This window comes from Sus scrofa, chromosome 3 (genome assembly GCF_000003025.6).
Source record: "Sus scrofa isolate TJ Tabasco breed Duroc chromosome 3, Sscrofa11.1, whole genome shotgun sequence".
Classification (NCBI taxonomy): Eukaryota; Metazoa; Chordata; class Mammalia; order Artiodactyla; family Suidae; genus Sus; species Sus scrofa.
In genome coordinates this window covers 103395721-103421699 of record NC_010445.4, presented here as the reverse complement: position 1 = coordinate 103421699, position 25979 = coordinate 103395721, and the positions used below count along the sequence as shown (strand labels likewise).

The 25979-nt window shown below is 47.6% G+C and overlaps 1 protein-coding gene across 5 annotated transcripts in view; it reads left to right on the top strand.

The window, feature by feature from the left end:
* The window catches only part of VIT (vitrin), a 113863-nt gene that overhangs the window by 71290 nt on the left and 16594 nt on the right, over positions 1–25979 (top strand). For all 5 annotated transcript variants that reach the window (XM_021087635.1, XM_021087636.1, XM_013996220.2 and 2 more), the window contains 3 exons: positions 7508–7555; positions 9024–9086; positions 14533–14680. In XM_021087635.1, coding sequence (XP_020943294.1) covers positions 7508–7555; positions 9024–9086; positions 14533–14680 — 259 coding nt within the window. The remainder of the gene's footprint in view (positions 1–7507; positions 7556–9023; positions 9087–14532; positions 14681–25979) is intronic.

Sequence of the window (25979 nt, the reverse complement as noted above, 5' to 3'; positions counted from 1 at the left end):
TGTTAATGCAGTTTAAGCAAACTGCTAAATGTTAAGTGACATTGCTATTGAGGAATTACTTTAACCCCCTCTGGAGTGGCACAGTTGAAGAGAATTATTGGAAGAATAATGAAGTACAGAGAAATATGGCATGTTAGTACAAGACACTTTCTTTGACAATTGTGAAGTACGAAGGTTACTGTTACTTGGAATTTTCAGTCAGTGTTTTGAGTTAAAGCCCCTTCCCCCCCCCCTTTTTTCCATTTCAATCCCTCCTCCAGGGCAGGTTCAGACCACCCCAGGACAGAGCTCTACCTTGGTTCTGACCTCGGTAATGTCATCTTAGGATGGATGCTGGAAAGAATGAGAACAGTTAGGCTAAAATTCATGCTCTGACCAGTCAAATGTTATTGCAGATCTCTGGTGCACCACCACCTACACTAACAGCCAAAATAGCCCCCAAGCTAATCCAGGTGAGAACCTGAACTCACCTTTCCAGCTACTGACGACAGTTAAGCTTGTTTACATGGGGTTTGTCTTCCCAAATCTTTGTCATTTGACTCAGATTTGGGCAGAAAAGCTTTAAACCAGATATACCCACAAAAGATACTGCTCAAGGGCCCAACTTGTAAGGAAAGTAAGGGAGCCATTCAATAAGCAAAGCTTTTACAATGGTCATTCCCTCGAGGCAATTTTGTGGAGGTTGTGATAGAAATTCCTAAAGATTCAGTAACTAAGCTCTTAGAAACCTGAAAAGAGATACTCTCTGGGGTGTATACTTGAGGAACTAGGGTAAAAGAAAGAGAAATTTTTATCATTTCCGGGGAAAAGGCAGAGCCAGTTTTTCTGTGACACGGGGAAGAGAAATAATTCTCTCTCCTCCAGTTCTCCCACGGATTGCGGCGCTCCCTGGCTTCCCTTCCTTCACTTGGGGGTTAGTGTATCCCTTTGGGGTTTGGCCCAGGAACTGGGAATGCAGAGATGAAACAAGTTCTCCAGGACGCTGTGGAGGCCTACGGGGATGAGAAAGGAAAACCTAGCACAGTGAGATGCTTTCTGCAAACTGCTCAGGCTACAAACTGACATGTGGGAGAGACAATTTCCTTTGCAGCCTCGGGGTGCTAGAAAGGAGAAAAGCTCAGGTCCTTCTACCTGTCTGTCCTCCACATGGTACAGGATCCCTAGAGGCTGCAGCTTCTGTTTTGCTTTGATGCCAGATGGGCCCATGGGGTCCCCTGGGCTAAGAGTCTCTGTGGCTTCACAACTGCACCATTGCCACACACACTCAGTGGTTCAGGACAAAGGGCTTAAGAATCAGATCGCTGGGCCAAAGATGCAAGGCTGTTTGGGGCCTTGACAGGCCTGTGGGACCGTTCAGGCAGCCAAGTGCAAGGCACTCCTTCCTCTGGGGCCCTTGGCCAGGATCTGAGCCTCCTTGGCAAGCCCCCAAAGTAGAGCCAACCACAGAGAGCTCGGCCAACTTCCAAGGAAAATCTGAGCTGGGGGCACTTTCATCAGGGGACAAGATAAGAGAAGAAAGCAGATTGCTGGTTGTTACTCAGCTGACCTTGTGTAATCCCCCAGGGTACCAAAGGCCGGATTCTCTGGAGCTGCTTTCCAGGACCCTGGCTTCCTCCCCTCTGCTTAGTGGCCCTGCTCTGCTGCACCTGCAGGCACCTTCTCCCCACACACTGCAGGCCTCTGCCGCTCAACTCCGGGCGTGCCAAGTTGTTTTAACCTCTAGTGAATGTCTCTTCACTCTGTTCTCAGTGTGTCAGAGAATGCTTCTGCCCATCCAGACAGCAAAAGGCTCTCAGGGGTTTGGGTCTGCGGGAGAGTCCCCCCGACCCCTTGTGTATCCTAGGCCAGGGCCACCTTGCCATCCCAGGACCGCCTCTGGGATAAAAGCGCAAATACCCAGACACACCACTTGGGGGGGCGATGGCAGCAAGGCACTGGCCAGACCTCCAGCTCCTGTTTTTTCCTGCCCAACAACCCAGGGCTGTTCTTAGCATCTGATCCCACTGCCTTTCTATAACCTTTTGTAGCCTTACTGCCTCAGGTCTCTAGCTGAGTCTCCCTTTCTTCTCCACTGTCTTCTCACTGCCAGTAATTAAAGCTCTATCTGGATGACCATACAGTTGCTCCCAGCTCCCTTCTCACCCTCCAATCTTACCCCTTTCTGTTTTTCCTCCCCCTCTGCCAGCACCCCTGCAGCTTTGCACTGAGCACCTCAGACCCCCCACCCATGGACCCTGGAGTGCTTCCACCTGGGAGCCTCTCCGTCCCCAGGCAAAGCCCCAAGAGTCTCACTCAAGTGAGACAGCTCTCACTTAGACCAGCTCTTACTTCCAACATAATCATGCCTATCAGACAAGTCACCCAGTTCCTCGGCTAGAAAATCATCCAATCACAGAATTAGAAGGAATTATATAAAATGCATCTGGTGTGATTCCCTACCAAAAAAAGTGAATCCTTTATGGTGTCCCGGACAGGGGCCTCTGGCCCATACAGAATAACTTCATGAGTGGTCCAGAGTTTCCCAGCCCCTTTGTTAGAAATACTATATCTAGAACGTAAGCCAGTTGCTCTAATTTGTCTCAACCAGGACTTCTCAAAGTGTGTTCAAGGACCCTGCTTTCAGAGATTCTGTGAGGTCCTCCCTACTCTGCCTACGTAACCGTGTGAGGCCAGATTTTCTTCACACACATCAACCAAAACAACATTTCACCACAGACTGACTGAAGGGACAGCCATCAGATCTGAGCTGTCTTCTATGACATCAGACACTGAAGAAATTTGCCACTCTCCTCATTGAATCCTTTTGTTTTAGAAAAGTTATTTTTCATCCAAAAAAAAAAAAAAGTTAAAATAGAACAGGCCTCTTGCTATTTTTAAGCCAATGAAGAGTGAAACAGATCACATGGTGAACAGAATATGTTCTGTTCCAGGTAAGAGGATGCACAGTTTTAATTTCTAATACGGGAAAACTCAGAAGATACAACCAACATAAACAAAGGCTCTTTGGGGTCCTTAGTATTTGCTACGAGCAGAAATTGGAGAGCCTTTCAAATACATGAAGGTAGCCTTCAGGTCCTCTTTTATGTCTCATCTTTTCTGGGATAAATTTGTCTGAGTCCTTCAACAGGTACATGACCAGACAGTACACCCTCTAGCAATGCCCCAGTCTGCTGGTGTCTCAGAACAGGGCACTGAGAGCAGAACAGCACCTCGAGGTTCATGCCAGGGAATTGTCTCTCTCGCCCTAGACACTCTGGTTCCATGAGAACATCCCAAGTTCCATTTGGGGGAGGCTCTGTCTCCCCATCAGCTCATCTCCAGCTGAACTGGAAATCACTCAGGTTCCCAGGGATTTTCCTCAGGTATTTCTTTTTTTGCAGGGGGTGGGGGGCTGCACCCACGGCATAGGAAATTCCCAGCTAGGGGTCCGATCGAAGCTACAGCTGCCAGCCTACACCAACAGTCACAGCAACGTCAGATCTGAGCTGCATCTGCGACCTCATGGCAATGCCAGATCCTTAACCCACTGAGCAAGGCCAGGGATCAAACCCACAACCTCATGGTTCCTCGTCAGATTCATTTCCATGGCACCATGATGGGAACTCCATCCTCAGCTATTTCTGCAGAAGCAGGTCACCCCAATCCTGCCCTGGTACAACTGTGGATTTGAACCCAACTTAGAACGTCACACTTACCTCCATGAAATCCTCCCTTAGTCCACTGCAGTCTTCCTGAATCTTAACTCTGTCATTGATTGTGTTAACTATCCTTCCGATGTCTCTGTCATCCACTAAATTGATTAACATACCACCTGTCTCCTTTCCAGTCACTGATAAAATCATGCCACATGGGACAGACTCTCATGAGCCCCACTAGATAACCCATCTGTGTTTAGGGCAGCCCATCAGCAGAGACAAGCTGCTATGTACGGACTACAGATGCTGCTGTTGGCCTCCACACTTCACCCTCTCCTCCACAGGACACTGAAATTTGATCCACGAGTGATTCCTGCTTCCTCCACCCACTATGCCTTCTGCCCATGGATATAACTTGACAGCTCCCCAATTTAAGCCACCATCTTCACGGCAGGGGCACTGCTCTTTAAGCAAAAAAAAAAAAAAAAAAGATTACTGAACATACTATACATCGGAAATTGTGCTATGTGTTAGAACCAGAGAGATGACTCCGATATTTTCAGATTCTAGGATTTTGCTGCTGATACTACTGCCTTCGTGGGTACCACGTTTTCCGCTTCCAGAATGATCAGCGATGCCCCTGCCTTGTCTGGCACCCCTGGCCAGACCCCTGCCCCTGCTACCAGGACCCTCTGGGTCAGGACAGGGGCAACTCATGCTGGCCTGGTCTCTCCTGCTGTGTCCCGGGGGAGGGAGGGTGCTAGGCTCCAGGTGATTTAGGTTAGAACTCGGTGACTTTTCCACAAAACCATCATTTTGCTGCCTGGCTTCAGGGTACCATGAGCTCTGATCAAATCAGCTTCGCTGGCCTGGAAACCTCACCATGGCGTTCCTGTAGTTTCCATGGGAAGAGGCGGCCAGGACCCAAACAAAAGCCCAAAACGGAGCTTTGGAGGGTAAACCGTCTGTGAACCCCAGAGTGCCCATGCTCCACTGGCGTGACAGCCCGTGCCCAGGACCTCTGACTGTCCTCAGCTCCCCTAACAGCCCTCTGAGTGCCCGTCTCACTGCAGAGAGAGAGAACATTCTCCAAGGGAAATGTGCAGCCCTCAGGGCATGCAGCCAGGCCCCGGGAAGGGTGGTGGGCACAGCGCCCCTGCTCCAGGGGCTGCTGCCTCTTGGATGGATACTTCCTTCTAAAAACCACACTGGAGTCCCTGGGGAGAAGCCAGGGGCTGAAGGGCCACCTGTGCTGCCCCATGGAACTGGAGAGCACGTGTCACGGCTCCTGCATGGGCCCTGGGCTGGCAACTTCTGGCTGTGCAGAGAGAGAAGGCGCTGTAACTAGGGCAGAGGTGGGGCGGGGCTTAGTACAGTGATGGGCTGGGTCCCACACTTAGTATGCGCTGCGGGGAATGTTCCAGGCCTGGCTGTTCCATGGCCTCACCTGAGATGCTGAAGCGACAACGCCACCTCCCATGTGATGATGGGGTGGTGGCTGTGTGCAGGCTCTGGAGCCTGGCTGCTTAGACCTGACATTCTGCCCTGCGCTCCATGAGCCTCGTTATCCTCACCTGCCACGTGGGCTCATATCACAAAAATAATTAGCTGGGTTTTATGGCGTCTTTTATATTTTTTAGAGTGATTTTCAACATATTTACCTTCATGTGAGGCAAGGCAGGACAAGTCCTTATGACCTCAGGTTTATACAGGAGAAAACTAGAAATCAAAGGAGGCAGACAAGCCCCCCACCCCTAGGCCTACAGCTAGTGTTTGGTTAGACTCTGGAGGGGTCTTCTTTCTTCTTTTTCCCCACATCACGCCTCTCTCCTCGACACCAGAATACAAATGTTTCCGCAAATCTACTTCCCATTACCACCAAACCTCAAAACACCAAGTCCGAGCTGTCCAAATATTTTTCAGCCTTTGGCTTTTGAATGAAAGTCATTTGGTTCAAACTTGTGCCAAATAAATAAAAGTGGCAGGAACAGAAGGACAGGCCTCCAGGACAGAAGTGAGGCTTGGAAATCCCTCATATCAGAGAACTTGTGTCCTACTAAACAAGTTTAGTAGTTTAGAGTTTAGTAGTATCCAAACTCGTGTCAGAGAACTAGTGTCCTACTAAACTAGTGTCCTACTAAAGCAATAGAGCACCCAGCATTCTAATCCTTCTTCACACTCTAGGGCCCTGAAAGCCTTGGGCAAAAACTGAGATGTCACCAGCATGGTTTTTTTGTGTGTTTGTTTGTTTGTTTGTGTGTTTGTTTGTTTTAGGAAAAAGGGCACAGTGCACATTTTTACCAGTAGGTGGAGACAGAGTTACGAGGCTGAAGAAGCTGAATGTTTAAATACATAAATCGTAAATATTCTGAACTTAGAGACCATCGCCACCCAAACTGCTGATGTTACTCAAAAAGAAATTAGGATTCAAGGAGAGCACGTGACTTGCTCAAGGTCCTGCCCCTGGTTAATGGCTGAGCCAAACTGAACTCAGTTCTCACCGTTAAACTAGAAAGTGCAAGAGCACAGACTGCATTTTGAAATAGCCTGTTATCTTTTCATCATGCAAAGAAAAATATCACTTTTGAGTGTGTTAATCATTGAAGCATGCAGGAAAGCTGCTGGCCTTGAAGAAATGCAAACAGTTGGTTATGCTCTTGGCCTTGTGAGGTAAAGGCGAAGGGGCGGGGGAGAAAAACAGCCACTTTGGTGTCTTTATGAGGCTCCCTAACATGTCTGTGCTGCCTCTGAGCCCCTCCAGACAGAATCCCCCCAAGGAGATCAGGGACTATTGATAAGAATTTCCCCTTTCCACCACTCCCTCTATTTCACCAGCGCCATTTGGGGTAGGGGGCATTAAATAAATAGGATGCCAGGTGCCACCCTATTCTAGCCTGCTTGAGACACACAGTGAGAAGCAGAGCCTCAGGAAACAAGTGGACTGTCTGCTCCCTCTGAAGAGGTCAGATTTGTTCTATGTGCTTTCTAAGGAAAGAAACACAAACAGATGGGTGAAATAAATGTACCCAGAATGATACTGGGCATATTCTGGGCACTTATTTTTGTTTCATTTTGTTTTTGTCTTTTTAGAGCCACATCCTTGGCATATGAAGTTCCCAGGCTAGGGGCTGAATCAGAGCTGCAGCTGCTGGCCTACATCACAGCCACAGCAACACAGGATCCAAGCTGTGTCTGTGACCTACACCACAGCCCACGGCAATGCTGGATCCTTAACCCACTGAGTGAGGCCAGGGATCATACCTGCATCCTCATGGATACTGGTTATATTCGTTTCGCTGACCCACGATGGGAACTCCCTGGGTGCTTATGAAGTGTGATGGATGGATGGAAGGAAGGAAGAAGGAAGGGAAGCAGGGAGGAAGGAAGGTTGGATGGATAAAGATTCAGATCAATACAGTGAAAAGTTTTCTCACAGTCTAAACAGTCCAAGAATAAATGCACTGTTTTTGTTGGGAATGTAGGAGGTGTAGTGAGTCCCTTGGCTCTGGAGGTATTCAAGTACTAGCCAGCCACTCACTTGTAGGACTCTTATAGAAACAAGCTAGGCTGTTGGTTCAGATTGCATGAGGTTTCAATTCCCCTTAAATATTAGGATTCCCATTATCCCATCATTCTCAGGGCATAATGAAGGGAAGAAAAAAGTTAAAGATGTTTTGTCTTCAGTTTTAAGAAATTTGAATGAGAAAATCCCAAAGATTTCAGGTTGTTTCATCCCAAAGTCTGGTCTCATGCTCCTTTACTGAACTGTCAGCCACAATTAGAACACCCTTATCATCCTAGCAGTTCACATGAGAGCTTCTGCTGGTTTCATCGAAGTAACGAGTTTATTTCTTTTTAATTTTGAAAATCAGGGGAGGAACCTGACTTATGGAAACCTGGATCAGTCCTTCTAGATGCAGGTAATTATGCAGCCCAACTTCCTGGCCGTGGCTAGATCAAGATTCACAGGATTTCAGCTAGTGGCATAGAGCCCAAGCTCGGCTAGAGAAGCCTTTCCAACAGGGTCACCTGGGACGTTAGGGTCTGGTGACCACGCGAAGGGCCCACTGAAACGCCCGCGGTGAGGCCTGAGGTAAGGGACAATGATGGCTCACAAAGGAGGAAGGAAGTGTGAAGATAGAAAGGTGGAAGGGAGTGAGTTCCAGGTCCTCAAAGTGGGTTAGACCCTCACTCCATCTGGAGCACACTTGACTTCCTTCTCTTTCTTCTTCCTTCTTTGCAAATAGGACTCAGGTTTTCCCTTCATGGAAACCAGTGTTCCCTGTTTGCTGCATTGAGTGTTTTTTAAACTCCAACAGCAAGTGCGGCCTTCCAACTCTTGGTCCGAGGGCAGATTTTGCTGGTGGGTGGGTGGGGGGAGGTAGAGGAGAGGCCTTGCGCATGTACTTCTTCCCCTCCCGGGGTTCCTGGCTGAGAAATGCCATGAGCGAATCTTTTAAATGATGTGAGGAAGTGGGAGGAGCAAAGTGACCTTTAATGGGAAGATGAAATCATGTGCTTTGCAAATCGGAAAAACTAACAAGCTAGGAAAAAGCCCATGGACCGCAGCCAGAAAGGACCAGAGCCCCCAGCACCTTCCTCCACTGGGGGAGACTCTCGGGGCGCTGCCCAGCATCCCGGAAACGGGGTGGGGCGGGGACTCACTTGCAGTGCTGCAAGTTTCACTCATTGGCTTTACCTAGAAAGACTCCTATTGTCTTTGCTTCCTATGTGATTTATCTGTGTACTTGGCTCCCAGGTAAACAGTTCTAAAGAAAACCCCTGAGGCTGAAATTCAACTCACACACACACAGCCTCTTGAAAGCCTTTGGCATCTGTACTCTGCTCTCAGACCACTAGAGGCCAAGGGCTGGATTTTAGACCCTCTGGTGTGTGACGTGCTTGTATCTCATCTCATCCCCTCCAGTCTACTCCCAGCCCCCATCAGACGGTCCCCACTCTCACTCATCTTGATCCATCAACTCAGTCACTGAATGTTGACTGAGGACTCCCATGTGGGGACAAGAAACGTTTATGTGATGAGACACATGCCCTGCCCTGAGATTCTCAGAATTTTACAGAGGGATAATTTACACTTGCAAAGTGCTTAATGCTCTCAGATAAGGAAACTAGGCTCAGATAAAACAAGTGAATGGGCATGAGGGGACAGATCTCAAGCCTGACTTCACAGGACTGTAAGCACCCGCTGTCTGCAAATATTCATTCATTTTTATCTCTTAAGCGGGGGCGGAGTGGAGAGGAGCACAGCGAGCAGGAAGCCAAGCCCCCTAAGCTGAGTGTGAATATTCATTTTTGTCCCCATCCCTGGGGTGAGGCCAGATGCTTCCTGTTCTTGTAAGTCACCAAAAGTTTTACTGCTCTTTCCAGGATTTGTTCCAAAAGAAGAATTAAGCACACAGTCTTTGGAGCCAGTATCCCAGGGAGATCCAAGTAAGTTAACTGACAAGAGAAATCCAGAGTGATGGCTTTGACATCTGATCTGCTCTCTCTCCCTCTACCCACTCACGCCCACCCGACCCCATCTCTCTCCTACCCTGGATCTATTTATCTCCTCTCTTCTGTCACTTTGTTCTAAGGGGGAAAGGGAAGCTTTTGAAGGATTTAAACTCTCCATGTGCAAGAGGGGGAGAGGATCAGATGGTTAAAACGTCACTATGGCAACAGGGTAGGGTGGAGTTGGGGAAAAGAGAAGCAGGGAAAGGAGGAGACTGGCTGGACAGCAAGAACGGTGGACAGTGGACATGATGGTAGACAGAGCTCAGAGTAGGAAGCATAAATGGGGAGAGAAAAGCACATTCAAGGGCTAGAAAGGAAGAATCTAGAGGGGTAGAGGTGGAGGTGCAGGAGAGGGAGCAGTTTGGAGTTCCCATCATGGTGCCGCAGAAATGAATCCAACTAGGAACCATGAGGTTGCGGGTTCAATCTCTGGCCTCGCTCAGTGGGTTAAGGATCTGGCATTGCCGTGAGCTGTGGTGTAGGTCACAGACACGGCTTGGATCCCACGTTGCTTGCTGTGGTGTAGGTCAGCAGCTACAGCCCCGATTCGACCCCTACCTGGAAACCTCCATGTGCCATCGGTGTGGCCCTAAAAAAAAAAAAAGAGAGAGAGAGAGAGAGGAAGCAGTTTGAGATGGTTTGAACAACTAGGGTAAATGCTGCTGGATGAAGACCCCTGGAAAGAGCAGCTTGGAGCCGAGAGAGTGGGGAAGACGTCCGGTCTAGCAGAGAGTTGACTGCCCAGGTCTGACATTCAGAAGGAACAGCCAAGCCAGAAATTTAGAATTGGAAGGTGATGAGCTGAAGTTCAGAACCAAGGCTATGAAAACAGGAAATGTGACCTAAGGAGACAGGCTAGAGTAGGAAGAAACAGAGGACTTAATGCCTGAAGAACTTTGAGACTAACTGGGTGGAAGAGAGGCCACCCGAAGATAGCAGAAAGAAGGGACCAGAGAAAAGAGGAAAACCAGGAGGGAGCTGTGTGTTTTGAGCCAACGAGAGCATCTGCAAATTCCCCCAGAAAGTTGTGACAAGTGACCAACAAGCTGAGTCTCAATTTACGTGTGAGAATCACCTGAAGACATTTTTTTCCTTTTTAGGGCCGTACCCATAGCATATGTAAGTTCCCAAGCTAGGGGTCAAATCGGAGCTGTAGCTGAGGCCTACAGGGCAGCCATGGCAACGTCAGACCCGAGCCGCATCTGCAACTTATGCCATAGCTGGCGGCAAGGCTGAATCCTAACCCACTGAGCAAGGCCGGGGATCGAACCCTCATCCTCACAGACACTATGCCAGGTTCTTAAGCCACTGAGCCACAGTGGGAAGTCCAACTGCAGACATTTTTTAAAATGAAACTTGCCAATCCCTGCCTCATAACTACTGACTCAGACCCTCCCCCCATCTTGCCACACGAAGTGTGGTCTGAGGACCAGCAGCAGTGGCATCACCTGGGAGCTTGTTAGAAAGGCAGCCTGTCAGGCTCCACCCCAGACCTACTCAATTAGGTGATTCCTCTGCCTACTAACCCTCGAGAAGCACCACCTGGAATGATTCCCTGGCATCTTTATTTGTTGAAGCTTCATAAGCAATCCTGATACTTATCCAGGGTTAAGAAACACTGGCCTAATATATTGGCCAACACAAGGCATTAATCAATAAATTGTACCACGTTGAAGAAAACTAAAGCAATTAATAAAATTGGGGAGTTCCCATTATGGCGCAGTGGTTAACGAATCCAACTAGGAACCATGAAGTTGAGGGTTCGGGTCCCTGGCTTTGCTCAGTGGGTTGAGGATCCGGCATTGCCGTGAGCTGCGGAGTAAGTCGCAGACGTGGCTCGGATCCCGCGTTGCTGTGGCTCTGGCATAGGCCGGTGGCTACAGCTCTGATTGACCCCTGGCCTGGGAACCTCCACATGCCGCAGAAGTGGCCCTAGAAAAGGCAAAAAGACAAAAATAAATAAATAAATAATAAAATAAAATAAATAAAATTGGTAGATTGATTCCTATAGATACTCTGTCTTTTCTTTCTCCTCCTCCAGCCTCAGTGACCATAACAAATTGCTCACTCTGAACATGTCCTAAGCCAGTTCTGTCCTTTTGTATTGATGCTGTCATCGTCACATCAGCATGTTTTCATCTCAATGTGAGAAAGCCACTGGAGTCTCAGTGAGCTCATACCCTGAGCCAGAGCCACTGTCATTAAAACCTTATTGGGAAGAAGGAGCAAAGACGGCCCAAACATCAGCCATCAAGCTAATGAGTGAAGAGAAGGAAGCAAATAAAGAGACACCTCACCATCTTAAAACCTATGAAATGACCAGTCAATCCTGAACACATTTTAAGATACAAGAATAAAAAGAAAAAATGGTCTAGGAAGAACCAAAATAGATGCTACAAAATCCATGTTAAAATTAATTTAAAAAGAAAATTCTCTAAGGCCCTCACTCTAATTAACAGTTATTCCCCCCCCCCCAAAAAAAGTTTTCACATTAAAAGGCATAGTCAATGCATCTGCTGACATCTGGAAGGGAAACCACTCTTCAAGAATGCTTCCTAAACCGTCATGTGAGTACAAATCCCCTGGGAGTCTTGCTAAACCGCAGCTCTGATTTCAGTAGGTCAGGTGGAGCCTGGGAATCGTCATTTCCAGCAAACTGTAAGTGCCAGTAGTCTGCAAGCGCTGAAGAGCACCACTGCCACCTGCTGGCAGAAACTCACATCGCAAGCCTAGATATAGGAAAGACTGGTTTGCCCTGTTAAGGGAACATGCCGAGCCATAGAGCAGTTCTTTGGCTTTTTTTCTTTTTTCTTTTTTTTCTTGCCTTCTTAGGGCTGTACTTGCAGCATATGGCAGTTCCCAGACTAGGGGTCAATTCGGAGCTGTAGCTGCCAGCCTACCCCACAGCCACAGCAACTCAGGATCCAACCCACATCTGCTCACGGCAATGCTGGATCCCTAACCCCTGATGAGTCCAGGGATCGAACTAGCATCCTCATGGATGCTAGTCAGATTCATTTCTGCTGAGCCATGACACGAACTCCAGTTCTTTCACTTTATCCTGGGCTAGTGTCATCTTTAAACTCCACTTTTGATTTTTTTGCTTTTTCCAATCTTCATCTCAAAGATCATGCTTGGGCATAGGCAGTTTGGGGGCAGCAAACGACAGGGGAAGCCAGCAGAAAAGGAAGAGGTGACAGGCCCTGAAGCTCCAGGCAGACAAGGAATGACTAAAAGCTTGCGAGGTAGTGAGCCAAGACATGGATTCCAGATAGAGCAGCGTCATCCAGGCCCAGAGAGGTCTCTGCCATCGCCTACTTCTCTGGTTTGGATTGCGATGTGTCACAAGAGAATAAAGCACCTTCTCAGATAGAACTTTTCCCCTTAATCTGCCAGTTCTGAGAATCACCCTTTGCTAGGTGTTTTTCATCAGTTCTGCTTAAAACTGTGTCAACTCATGTCTACTTCTTGCTTTCATTTTTTTTAAATATCCACCCCTGGAGTTCCCGTTGTGGCTCAGTGGGTTAAGGACCCAATGTTGTCTCTGTGAGGATACGGGTTGGATCCCTGGCCTCGCTCACTGGATTAAAGATCCAGTGTTACCTCAAGCTGCAGCATAGGTCACAGATGTGGCTCAGATCTGGTGTGGCTGTGGCTGTGCCCAACAGCTGCAGCTCCAATTCACCCCTAGCCTAACTTTTTTTTTTTTTGTCTTTTTTCTTTTCACGGCCACACGCATGGCACATGGAAGTTCCCAGGCTAGGGGTCTAATCGGAGCTACAGCTACTGGCCTACGCCACAGCCACAGCAACACCACATCCAAGCCGAGTCTGTGATCTACGCCACAGCTCACAGCAACGCCAGATCCTCAATCCACTGAGCAAGGCCAGGGATCGAACCCACAACCTCACGGTTCCCAGTTGGACTCGTCTCCACTGCACCATGATGGGAACTCCCTGGGAACTACTATATTTGGCCATTAAAGGAAAAAAATATATATCAATCCCTGTCGTGGACCTTCTGAGGAATGGAAGCAATAGGCAATAGAGAACAGAAGCTGAGAGCAGAGCAGCCTCATGGGCTATCTTCCGGCAGTTTAGAGAGATCCAGGCTGGTCTGGACAGCTGTACCCTCTCCCATAGAGGGGCACTGGCCCCCGTGCCCTCCTGGATACTCCAGCCCAGAAGTTTCTAACTTTACTGTCTCTCATCTTTCCCCCTATGGAACTCTGTTCTTGTTTGTTTTTAGGGCCGCACCCGTGGCATATGGAGGTTCCCGGGCTAGGGGTCCAATTGGAGCTGCAGCTGCCAGCCTACACCACAGCCACAGCCACGTCAGATCTAAGCTGCATCTGCGACCTCATGGCAACGCCAGATCCTTAACCCAGTGAGAGAGGCCAGGGATCGAACCCACAACCTCATGGTTCCTAGTCAGATTCATTTCTGCTGCACCACAATGGGAACTCCTGGAACTCTGCTTTGAAATGTTTTGTCTCCCAAATTGCAGTTGTTAGAGAATTCACTCCTCATGTTTTATTAATTAATGGGATATACCCCTCCCAATAAGAACTTGTGATCAGCCTTGAATAATCAGTGTTGTCAGGCTGAAATGATATAATTTCAGTCCAGAGCAAAGAAGACACTAACTTCTATTCACTTATGTCATAAAGGAATCTGAAAGGTTGGAATCACTTGCAGCTCCACCATCCCCCTATCTCCATCATAACCTTCCTCTATTTCCAGCGTCCCCCAGATCCTAACCAGAACTGTCCTAGTCTCCATCACAACTAAAAGAAAGGGACAAAAGTCTCAGACAGCTACAAAGAAGTGCGGAGATCTGTTGACACGGGGGAATAATTTCTAGGTTGCCCTGCCTAGGCACGTGAAGGATAGGCTTGGTATCAACAATTGTTCATTCTGCAGTTCCTGCCCTGCCCTGGGCACAGGCCCTGCAGAGCCTTTCCCAATTTATAAAGAGCCAGAGTTCAAGACCACAGCCCCAGAGGCTGAGAGAATGCCCACCTCTGGGGCGGGGTGGGGGTGGGATCTGCACAAACACGGTCTGAGTCTAGGAGAGGCCCTTCTTGCACTTGACCGGGAGCCCAGAGCTTCTAAAGCCTCCAAGGATGGCTAATAAGAGCATCCCAAAACTGTCATGGAAATACGTACCAGCCCAAGTGTCTAGGACCTTGGTGCGGGGTGAAAATCTGTTATGGAATAAATAAACGACTATACCTTCCGTCTTGCTGCTCTGCTTTTTAACTTCTTTTCGGTGGACTCTCGGGGGGGGGGGGGGGGGGGCTCTGGTATGGGAAGAGGGGAGTGAGTGGTGCATGCAGCGGGAGAGAAGCGGAGTAACAGAGGCCTTTTCCCTGCCTCAGGCTGCAAAGTCGACCTGTCGTTTTTGATCGATGGGAGCTCAAGCATCGGCAAACGGCGATTCCGAATCCAGAAGCAGTTCCTGGCCGACGTTGCCCAAGCTCTCGACATCGGCCCTGCTGGTCCACTGATGGGCGTTGTTCAGTACGGGTAAGGGCCCTGCTGAATGCAGAACCGAGGGAGGTCCTATGCTTAATTTTGTGCCAGAAAAAATACCCACACATCCTGGAGCAGACTCATTCTCTGCCCCGATACAAACGTAAATGAAAGCAACGGAAGCCATTCAGATGCCAAGTAAGAAATCTGAGCCTTCCAGAAGCCAGGGGCAGGTTCATCCGTATCTGTACCTTAATGGTATTTGCAATCCTGTTTGGTAGGGAGAATATTTGGGAGTGAAGAGAGCAGGGTTCAAGTTTACACTCAGCCACTAACCAGCTGCATGGCCTTGGGCGGGGCCTTCACCTCTGTCACCCGCAGTCTCCTCATCTATAGAACGAGGAAGTGACCCCCCCCCCCCCCCCCGTTCAGCTCCAACTAGTAGAGTATTTGTTTGAGGTGCCCCAGTGCTGCATCTGTAAGTGAGATGCCCAGAAAATATGCTTGCTCTAGGTTGAACTTTCTGGATAAACTGAGGCCTCTGCACTGGTACAGGAAAGGCCCACCCAGTAATGGGGAGGACTGAGCCGGGAGAGGACTGGCCTCATCAGTTGGCCAGGCACCCACGTGACCGTCCCCAGTCTATTTTACTATCCTACGTAGGGTAGAAATTGAGAGTTCCTACTGGCTTCCCATCTCAACCTCTTATCTTGCTGCAGATAAAATAAGTCAATCTTATTTCAGTTATAAATAGACTTTTCTCTAAGACAGATCTGCAGATATTGGCAGAAAATAAACAATCAAAAGAGTGAGCAAGCAAGCATGAGTCTCAAATAATAGGTAGACCTTTGATCAAGAACCATGAAGGGCAGAATAACTGTCTCACTTTCCACAGAGGGTCTCAGACACAACCCTCCTTCCCCAGGTCTGGGCAGCCTCGGGCTGTGGCTCTGCTGTGTGACCTTCAGCTAATGTAGGCCTAGGTGACTCTCGCCCAGAAGCCACCGTCACAGCTGCTTTGTCCTCCTGGAAAGTCAAAAACACACACCTGACAATATCTAGGGTATCTCTGGACCCTTCGGACATCTCCCAGGAACCTCCTAGAGCAGCATTTTAACCAAGGTTGTTACGTAAAGATACAAGAATATCGAGTTTTGAGCTCACCAAAGAAATAAACAAAAATGCTTTCTTTTCATGGAAGCTATGATGTTTACATTTTTATAATTAAATTCAATGCCCTATTTAGCACTATCTTCTATTCCTGTGAAGAAAAATGAATAGCTGAGTGGCCCTTGTATACAGTCAGACTTGAATATGTGAAAATGCTCATTCTCAATGTCAACTGTTCTGGAGGATTTTAACTTGAAATAGGAAAAGATGTGCTTTTGGTCATTGTCTTCTTATTTTCAACACATCAACCTATTTTCATTCCTGTGTTACTTTTTAAAGATAGCAAATGATAGCAAGCTTCTCTAGGGAGGAAATGTAATCGTTTTAGTGCCAGATGTCCCCAGTCAGTTTTATTGGGGGGTTCAAAGCTTGGTGTGTCATCTTGCATTAAAAATAGCTGCTTTAAAAGCTATGTATACCAAGGTTTATAGGATAATATGAAAATAAGGTGATAAATATGTCAAGGAAAAGAAAAATAGCAGGAGACTAGTGTTGTGTGCCGATGGGAATGTGGATTAGAGAACAAATGTAGCAGGAAAGGAAAAACAATTGGGTAGAGACTCCTTTCCCTCCAAAAAAAAAAAAACCATTTTCTCTCATGTTTCCCTAATGTGATCATCATTTGCAAGGAAGAGTTTACCTTCATACTTTCCAGGGTCAAGTTTCTCAAAATGCCTTTGCTATTTGTTTTTCCATCCAGGGTTCTTATTAATTTAAAGCCCTCAAGGCAAATGTGTCCGTTTTCCTTCCCTTTATGCTCAAATCAATCATCCTCACCCTCCTCAGCCTCAGGGCAGAGAGGGGAGCTCAATGAACTGGTGACGTGACATCTTGAATTCTGGCCTTCGCTCTGCTGTGTGACCTTAAGCAAGTCACTTAACCTCTGCATGTAAGGGCTGCCATCTGGAAAGCACACAACAAGCGGACCAGATGATTTATTAGGGCTCTGCCAGCCCTGACGTTCTGTAACCCAGGGACTGGCTCTGTGCTTGGAACACATCCAGTCAGTGAATGCTGGGCTGACACACTGGGTGAGCCTCCTCTCCCTTCCAGCCTCGGGTTCCGATTACGTGGGGTGAAGGGTCAGCAATGAAATGATGGCTGCACAGAGCTTATACCTCTGCCAGTGGAAGGAGGGGAGCAAAGGCAACTGGAGAGAGGCATTAGGAGGGTGCAATGAGGCTGGAGGGGGAACCCACGCAGCCACCTAGGCGGCTCCTGCCCATCCTTTCTTTAGCACAAGGTCTTAGTGCCTAGAGAGGGAGGGGATGGGGCAGGAAAGGCTAAGGGGCTGAGGTGGATGCAGATATGGGGCCAGTAGTTATGGAAAAGGGCTTTCCAGTGCTTGCCTGGCTTGGAGACTGATTCCTCTAGTGATGTTTTGGGTTCTCACTGGATTCCAGTGCCGGATACATGCTCACAGGGAATCAGCCCTGCTCTCTTGGAATCTCAGAGCAACGGGGCCTTAGAAAGCTCCTGGTTCTGCCTCCTCATGTTGCAGTGAGGACACAGGCTCTAAAAGGAATGACGGCCCCTGCAAGAACCATCACTCCAAGTGGCCAAAGCAGGAGGACGCCTGAGCTCAGAACTCCTCCTTCTCCCAGGCCTCTCACTTCCATCACTGCTGCCACTGGTCCATATGGAAGATCCCCCCAGAAAATTCCTTCCCTCAGTTTTCCTTAGGAGAACTGAGGCAGAACTCAGGCTTTTAAATTCAGAATTCAAATGACTTATATTAACTATTACTGGGAAACAAAAGACAAATAAGAAACAAAAGGTAAGTAAGAAATTAGGAGTTTCTGTTGCGGCTCAGCAGGTTAAGAACCCAACGTTGTCTCTGTGAGGATGCGGGTTTGACTCCTGGCCTCTCTCAGTGGGTTAAGGAGCTGGCATTACTGTGGCTGTGGCATAGGCCTCAGCTGCAGCTCCCTAGCCTGGGAGCTTCCATATGCTGCACATGTGGCTGTAAAAAGAAAAAAAAAAAAAACTGTAAACCAGCTATAATGGAAAAAAATACAAATCATTACACTCAAAAAAGAAATTATGCAGTAGAGAAAGTATAAAAAATGGTGTGATATGCAAAATTCAGCACTCACTGTACTTATCTTTTGGGTACAAGAGATAGAAACCCAACCCAGACAGGCAGGGGAAGGGAGCTTGAAACCGCAGGACTGGCAAGTGGGTGGTCATTCCCTCCCTCCTCTCCCTGCATCTCCTCGTCTCTCTGCTTGTCCACTCTGTTCTCCCTCAGCTGACCAGAGTCATCCCCTGCCTGCCTAGGGTTCCTACTTCTGGTCCAGACAGGGGTGGGAGGGGGCGAGGGGGGAGCACCATGGCTGCAACGGTATCAGCAAGCTCCTCTCCAATATCCCCTCTCTGCACATGCAGAGGCCAGGAACCCAGCGTTCCTTCCACAGTCATCCCGTACCTCCAGTAAGAGAGGCGGCGTTAGATACAGACTCAGAGAGGTTGATTGACTTTCCTAAGAACACACAGCTACATGCATGAGCACTGGGGAGAGGACAGATATTCAATCTTAGGTTGTTAATCCCTAAAATGTCAAACAAAATTGACTTCAAAGCAAAGATTTTGCTTCTCTGCCAAGAAAGCTCCTGATAATTGAAGCTTTCCGCCAAACTGAAGACTGAGACACTGTAGCAGAAAAGGCCAAAGATCAAGGCCTCTCTTGCACACATGTTCTATTTTAGAATTGAACCGCCAGCAGCCTCATGATTGCAGGAACACTGAGAGGCCAGGTGAAAGAACAGCCAGAGCATCGCTAGTAGGTGAACTCTAACGAACAGAATAATGAAGCCAAGCAGCTTGCGTGTTAGCTGCCGCCTGGATCCACAGGTGCTAAGTGCCCTTGGACCTTCCATATGGATTTGTTTTGGTCCCCAATTCAGCAAAAATGGAACAGAATTGCACATGTTCTTTTGAACTTTGTAATCAACCCTAGGATACCAACAGGTACAGAATAAAGCCAAATGTTGGTTTTTCTTTGCTTCAAAATGAAATACACTTTCCTTTGCTCTCGGTTCTCTGACAGGTGCCTCGTGTTTTAGCTCTGAGCTGGGCTGCATCTCCTTACTCTTTTACTTCTCAGCCCGCCCACCTCAGCCCCACACTGAACACTCCCAGGTCACACTCAGAAGCCTCCCTTCCTGCATCCAAAGCTTCACAATGAGCCAATGAGTGTGAGGCAAACAGAGTAGGGGGAGTGGGGAGAGAAGGGAGGTGTCAGGTCAGGTGTGATGGGCAGAATGATGGCCTCCATGCTGCCCCTGTCTGAATCCCTGGAACCTGAGGGCTGTCACCTCACCCAGCAGGAGGGGCTCTGTCCCTGTGATAAAGTTAAGGACCCTGAGATGGGGAGCTTGTCCTGGGTTATCTGATGCCCCAGTCTAATGACTTGAGTACTTAAAAGCAGGGAACTTTTCCCAGCTATTATTAGTTGGAGGGAGATGTGACTGAAGAGTGGCTAGAAGGATGTCACAGCTGGCCGTGAAGTTGAGGAGGGGGCCCTGAGCATGAAATGCAGGCTGGAAAAGACAAAGCCATGACTCTGAGAGCTTTGGAAATCAGCAAGCCCCTGCCGTAGAGACCCACGTCAGACTTCTGACCTCCAGAACTGTAAGCTAACGAGATGCTATTAAGCCACCAAGTTTACCACAGAAATAGGTGATGGATACACCTGGCAAGGAGGACATCCTGTCGAATTTTCTTGAGTCCACAGCATGGGGAAGAATAGGAGGGGCTGGCACACAAGCCCCAGCGGAAGGGGGCCCAGAGATGGGAGACTCAGCACCACAGGACCCTAGAGCAGAGGGGGACTGCCTGGGCCCTGACTCGCCTTGTGATCACCAGGGGAGCTTTGAGAAATGCTGATGCCTGGGTCCCAACCGAGACCAGTTAAACCAGAATCTGGCAAATACCCCGAAGCTGGAATTTTAATCTGTGATTCAGTCTGTAGCCCAGGTTGAAAATCACCAGTTCCTAAGAGAGGAAGGGGCAGCTTGGCCTCCCAGGGGAGAGTGGCCGCACCTGGCGAGCACAGGTCTCTCCAGCTGCTGCCTCATCCCTTCTCCTGCCCTCTGTCTACACTGCCTTTACAGAAAGGAGCAGGATCCCTCAACAGCTGCCCATCTGCCTGGGAGGCCTCTCTGGGGCCTAATGGCATTTGAAAAGACACCCCCACCCCTGAACACTTCTCTCCTGAGAGACAGGCAGGGGAACCCCCGAGCCACAAGCCTCAGGGACACGGTCTCTAGGCAGAGAGCGCTGGGAATTCAGGTCACACAAGAATCTTACTCTTGGAGTTCCCGTCGTGGCTCAGTGGCTCACGAATCCGACTAGGAACCATGAGGTTGCGGGTTCAATCCCTGGTCTTGCTCAGTGGGTTAAGGATCCGGCATTGCCGTGAGCTGTGGTGTAGGTTGCAGATCTGGTGTTGCTGTGGCTATGGTGCAGGCCGGCAGCTATAACTCCAATTAGACCTCTCGCCTGGGAACCTCCACATGCCTCGGGTGCAGACCTAAAAATACAAAAAAAAAAAAAAAGAATCTTACTCTTTTCCTGCTCTCTACCCCGTGGTTCTCCTGGAGGGACAAAGGAAAGGAGGACTGGACCACTTCTACTCCACGGTTCCCCTTGATCTCCCATCGCATGTTGACTGGGCTTATCCCAGGCACCCGCCCCGAGATCAGGCTCCCAAGATCCCTGCATCATTCTGCTAGAGAAGCAGACGGCCACCCCATGCACACTAGAAATACTTGGGGAGCTTTTGGAAATCCCATGTCCAGACCAGACCTCAGAGTGATTAAATCAGAATTTCTGAGTATAAGAGCCAAGTGCCATTCATTTTTTTAGAGTTCCCAGGTGATTCTGTTGCGCAACTAGAGAGAGAAGACACAAATATTCTCGTGGGGCTGTGCTGCCATCTGTGTCCCCGGCCCCTTTCTCTCTCCCAGGTTGCCAGCCCAGGCCTGCAAGAGCTCCATCCTCCTCCCTCTTCTCAGCCCCTCTGGCATCTTCTCGAACCTTCTTACTTATCCTCCTCACTTCCCCTCATCACTGGCAGCCCTGCCCCTGCTTTTCTTGATTCTTATAGCATCCTCTAAGATGTTGCCACTCAAATATGATCCACAGCATCATCTGGGAGGTTGTTAGAAAGGCAGAACCTGGGGAGTTCCCTTCGTGGCTCAGTGGTTAATGAATCTGACTAGGAACCATGAGGTTGCAGGTTCGATCCCTGGCCTTGCTCAGTGGGTTAAGGATCCAGCATTGCAGTGAGCTGTGGTGTAGGTCACAGATGCAGCTTGGATCCCGCATTGCTGTGGCTGTGGCATAGGCTGGCCGCTACAGCTCCGATTAGATCCCTAGCCAGGGAACCTCCATATGCCATGGGAGCGGCCCTAGAAAAGGCGAAAAGACAAAAAAAAAGAGAGAGAGAGAGAAAGGCAGAACCTGGGACCTCACACCCAACCTGCAGAATTAAGATCTACATTTTAACAAAATCTCAGGTGACCAGATACATGGCTGAGTTTGCGAAGCAGCAGACACTGCGTCTGTTCCAAGACGTCCCATGTCCCTGCACTTACCAAGCCCTGTGACGTTTTGCTAACAGACAGCAGGCCTGAGAGCCCCTGGCCTCAGAGTGATTCTCAGATCAGCAGGTTACAGTCCACCTTCCCTTCAGCAGGAAGAGGTTTGCAGGTTCATTTTCTATTTGTTGGTGGAGGGGTAGAACTATTGTTGCTAAAAATAGTAAAAACTATTGCGCCCAAAAAAACCAAAATAACCCCCCTCCCAAACACAAAACACTCCTCTAAAAACAAAATTTAGAATGTATATATGTCTGTGTGACTGGGTCACCCTGCTGTATAGTATAAAATTGGCAGAACACTGTAAACTAGCTATAGTGGAAAAAAGCTAAAAGTCATTAAAAACAAAATTTGATTGTATAAGACTCCGCTCCCCACCTCTGATCCTAGGAAATGTGAGAAAGGTCAGGGTCCTTTCAGAAGATGCTAGTTCTGCTGAGTCCCTGAGCAGACTGGCGCAGGCCACCGGGTTGGCCACAGATGCTCAGTCCTTCGAGGGACTGGGGGCAGAACCATTTTCATTCTGAGCCAGGTAATGCCCTCCAGGGACACAGCTGCCACCCAACCTGCTGCCACCAGCATGTCCTTAGACATCAGGGTCCCCTTCTACATCTTCCTGAGGTCACAGCATGGTTCGTCTCAATGACTAAGTCTGTAAATCATCACATTTTAGCCTTAAGAAAATTGGAAGTGTAAGTATGGTCAGGCTATTTGATTGCAGCCTTACGGAGATTCCTTATTGGAGGAAACAGTGTGGGAAGGGTCCTGCTTTAGGGATTAGGATTAATGTATCTTGACTGACATAAAAATTCATCTGAGAGGTTCACTCCGTGTGACTGAAAGTGTTATGGGGTGAACCAACAGCCTCTGGGACTTCAACCAAATGGGAGCCTTGAGACCGAAAGTACCTCAGAAGTCCTTTAAAATCCAGGGCTTCCCAAACTTTCCTTTGGATGAAATTCACCTGGATCCTTGTTGAAAAAAAAAATCTCCATCCCCAGCTCAGACCTACAGAACTGGGTTCCTTCTGGGAGGAGACCTGGCAACCTGTGCCATTGGACAGGGCACCTCAGATGGGTCTTGTCACTGGAGAGGTCTGGTGACACTATTGTGTGTCCAGGTCCCTGCCCCCAGGTCCCCAGCTTCCTAGGAATCACCCACACCCATCTCTGACAGGTGTTCTTTCCTCTCACACACTTGCAGGAAAGCTCCTTCCTACTGCATAAATTATCCCTTTCTATGCATAGTCAAATGCTGGCTCCCTGTAATTTCTCTTCATTAGTCTTAGCTCTCTTCCAAACCTTGACTAATTTGATATTTTCTCCTTGAGCTCGAAACCTCTTTGTTTATTTTCTTCTCTTAGTTTCCAAGGCAATCTTTGATGTCACTGAGGGAAATATATTTTCCTTTAATGAGATCTTCTAATAACATTACAAATTAAAAAGCTGCTTACATAAAAATATAGTAGCATATCTCTTCGAACTTTTCGAATAATCTTCACCTCTGAAAAAGGAGACAGGCTAGGGTGTCAAGCCACCAGCCCATATATCCAAAAAATATACATATAGTGGCATACTTCTTTGAATTTTTTTTGGCTGCACCCACGATGTGAAAGTTCCCAGGCCAGGGATCAAACCTGCACCCAGAGCAGCAACAAGGAGCCATAGTAGCACCACCACCAGATCCTTAACCTGCTGAGCCATGAGGGAGTACCTCTTTGAACTTTTAATAATCTTTCTCTCTGAAAAAGGAACCAGGTTAGGCTGTCAGGCCACCAGCCCATATATCCTAAAAAAAGGACACAGACACCCATGTACTCTGGTACTAAGAGCTGCCACACTCTGCAGGGTAAACATTCATCGTTCATTCCTATAATTTAATTACATTACATTTTAATAAAGATTTATTGAGTGTTTACCATGCTCTGCGCACTGTGCCATTTGCAGGGGATACGAATGTAAAATTCATCCAAGTGGTTTGACTCCGTTTGCCTGTTCAGTCCCTTGGTGGATGAGCTCCTTGGCTTTGGCCCTAATGGTAATTGTAGCAATTGGAAAGCGCTTCAGAGATCCTCTGATCCAACCTTTCAATTCATTAAAAATAAATAAATAACTGTGATAGAGATTCTGTTCTTTAGGCCTTCGCCAGCTGGTGAGGAGGCAATATTTTTAAAAGAAATAACATTAAATAAAATTAAAAGCATCTATTCATTGGGCGTATGAATAGCTCATCTGTCTGCTTCTGCAGATGGATTCATCTACCTCTATGATGTCACGATGAGTGCCGAGCTCAGAGGGGAGTGTTGGCTCCAGTGGGGATGATACAAGCGAGGAAGGGACATCTGACCTCCCTCCCTTCCTGCCATGATTCTCTATGACCCCCTGTATACTAAGCATGAAGGATAGGAAATACTGGGACGTAGCGCCTGTTCTCAAGTAGCTTACAGTCAACCTTCAGGATTTGAGGATTCCATATTTGCAAATTCACCCGTTCACTAAAATGTCCTTGTAACTCCAAAGTCACTGCTCACGGCACTTGCACGTGACACGTACAGAGAGGGAAAGAGACACATTTCCTGCTGAGGTCAAACAAGGCCACGCTCTGCCTCCTTATTTCAGCTCCTACTACAAACAAGTGTCCTTCTCAGTCTATTTAGCACCACGTGTTTCACATTTTTCTGCTTTTCACTGATTTCTCCATTTTTAATGACTCCAAGTGTTGCGCTGAAGTGCTGTCTGGTGTTCTAAGCACATGAAGGCAGCAACATGCTTAATGGAGAAACTGGAAGTGTTAGATAAATTTTCTTCAGGCAACTTATCGTGCTGTTGGTCATGAGTTCAATGTTAATGAAGTGATGATTTGGTACATTTAGGGAAAAAAAAGGAAATTCATTGATCTGTGAGTCTGCTCCAGAAAGTATTACAGTAATTAATATCTATAATGCATGATGAAGTTCTGGAAGACAGAAAGTGGCTGAACTTAGGAATTCATGAAATGACAGATTTTTTTTTTTTTTTTTAAGCATAGTAGATAGCATTGTGAGGCAGAAAGCCAAAAGAAAATTTACAGTAGCCTTCCCCAGGGTCAGGAAAATGTCAAAAACCCTTCTCAGCTCATGTTTCATTATACAGAAAGTTTGCATTTAATTATTTGTAAGACACTTATATATTAAGTAGGGTGTCTTGAAAAAGAAACATACATAAAACAAGTTTCTATATTGATCTATTGATGAAAATCTTGTACCCAGAGGAACCTAACCCAGTATTTTCTCCAGGAGCAATGGCTTAGAATCTGCTAATCTGCTCTTTGCAACAACTTCATAGAACATAACTACTGTGAAGAACAAGGCTTGACAACACATATAATATGGGAAAGAGGTGATCAATCTTTCTTACCGCAAAGTGATCAACAATAAGACAGGAATGCTATAGATATGAGTAGGTGACTAGGTTCCACATTCAAATATTTTGTTCCTGTAAAAACTTTTGAAAGAAAATTTTATAATTTTGCTTTTGAAATTACATGTCTATGAGAAACACAATTTGTGATCAGCTAGGATTTCTTCACAACTGTCAGACACACTCAGGAAATCTTGCAAAGTGAGAAAATCTAGCCCACAAATCATTTTCAAGGGTAACTAAGGTTTTAGGAGTTAAAAATTTTACAGTTAATGAAGCGTACGTAGCATTAGGTTTGGTAGACAATCCCTTGTTTGTTGTCGTCAATCTCCACTGTGCAATTTTCTATTTTGTAGCTAATAATATTTTTGTTGTTTCAACTCATTCTTTTCAGGCCCCAAAAAGTTTATATTCCTTTGTCACCAAGGGTTGATCCAGACTTTGGGAACCCTTTTAAGACAAAGAACACAAAACGACAAAAAATAAAATAAGGTCCCTTGAAAGAGGTCCCATTAGCGCCCAGGTTAATCCACCTCTGAGAGGCACTCGGCGCCTACTGGATGAATCACCCTCTGCAGAGGTCACCGTGGTACATGAAGACCAGGTAGGAAGCTGTAGCAATAGGTCAGAAAAGAAAACTTGAGGATGGAAAGGATGAGAGACACAAGATGTATTCAAGAGGCTGGGCTGACAAGACATAGCCTTTGATGAGGACGGCGTCAGAGGGTGGCAGGAATGCATACTGCTGGGCTGCCTCAATGCATCAGCAGAGGAACTGAGGAAGGAATGGGTGGTTGAGTGGAGCAGGTATGGAAGATAAAGGACTTCAGTTTTGGAGATATCTGACCTAAGGAGCCTATGGACCACACCTGCGTACCATAGGGCATATTCCAGATGGAGATGTATGGAAGCCTTTTTATCTATTCTGAGGTCCAAGAGAAAGGACCATTCAGTGTACACTGGAAAGCTGTTGGCATGCGAATGGTCAGTGAACCCTGGTGGATGAAGCTGATGAGACTTTCCCAGGGATGTGAGTCACGTGAGAAGGGATGCATGAGGGAGACTTCACCTCGGGGAACACCAGCATTTAGAGGTTGAGATGCACAGAAGAAGAAAGAAGAAATATATATCTCTTTAATACTGTTAATTGAGTTCCTGAAGGTGCCACATACTGCGTGAGGT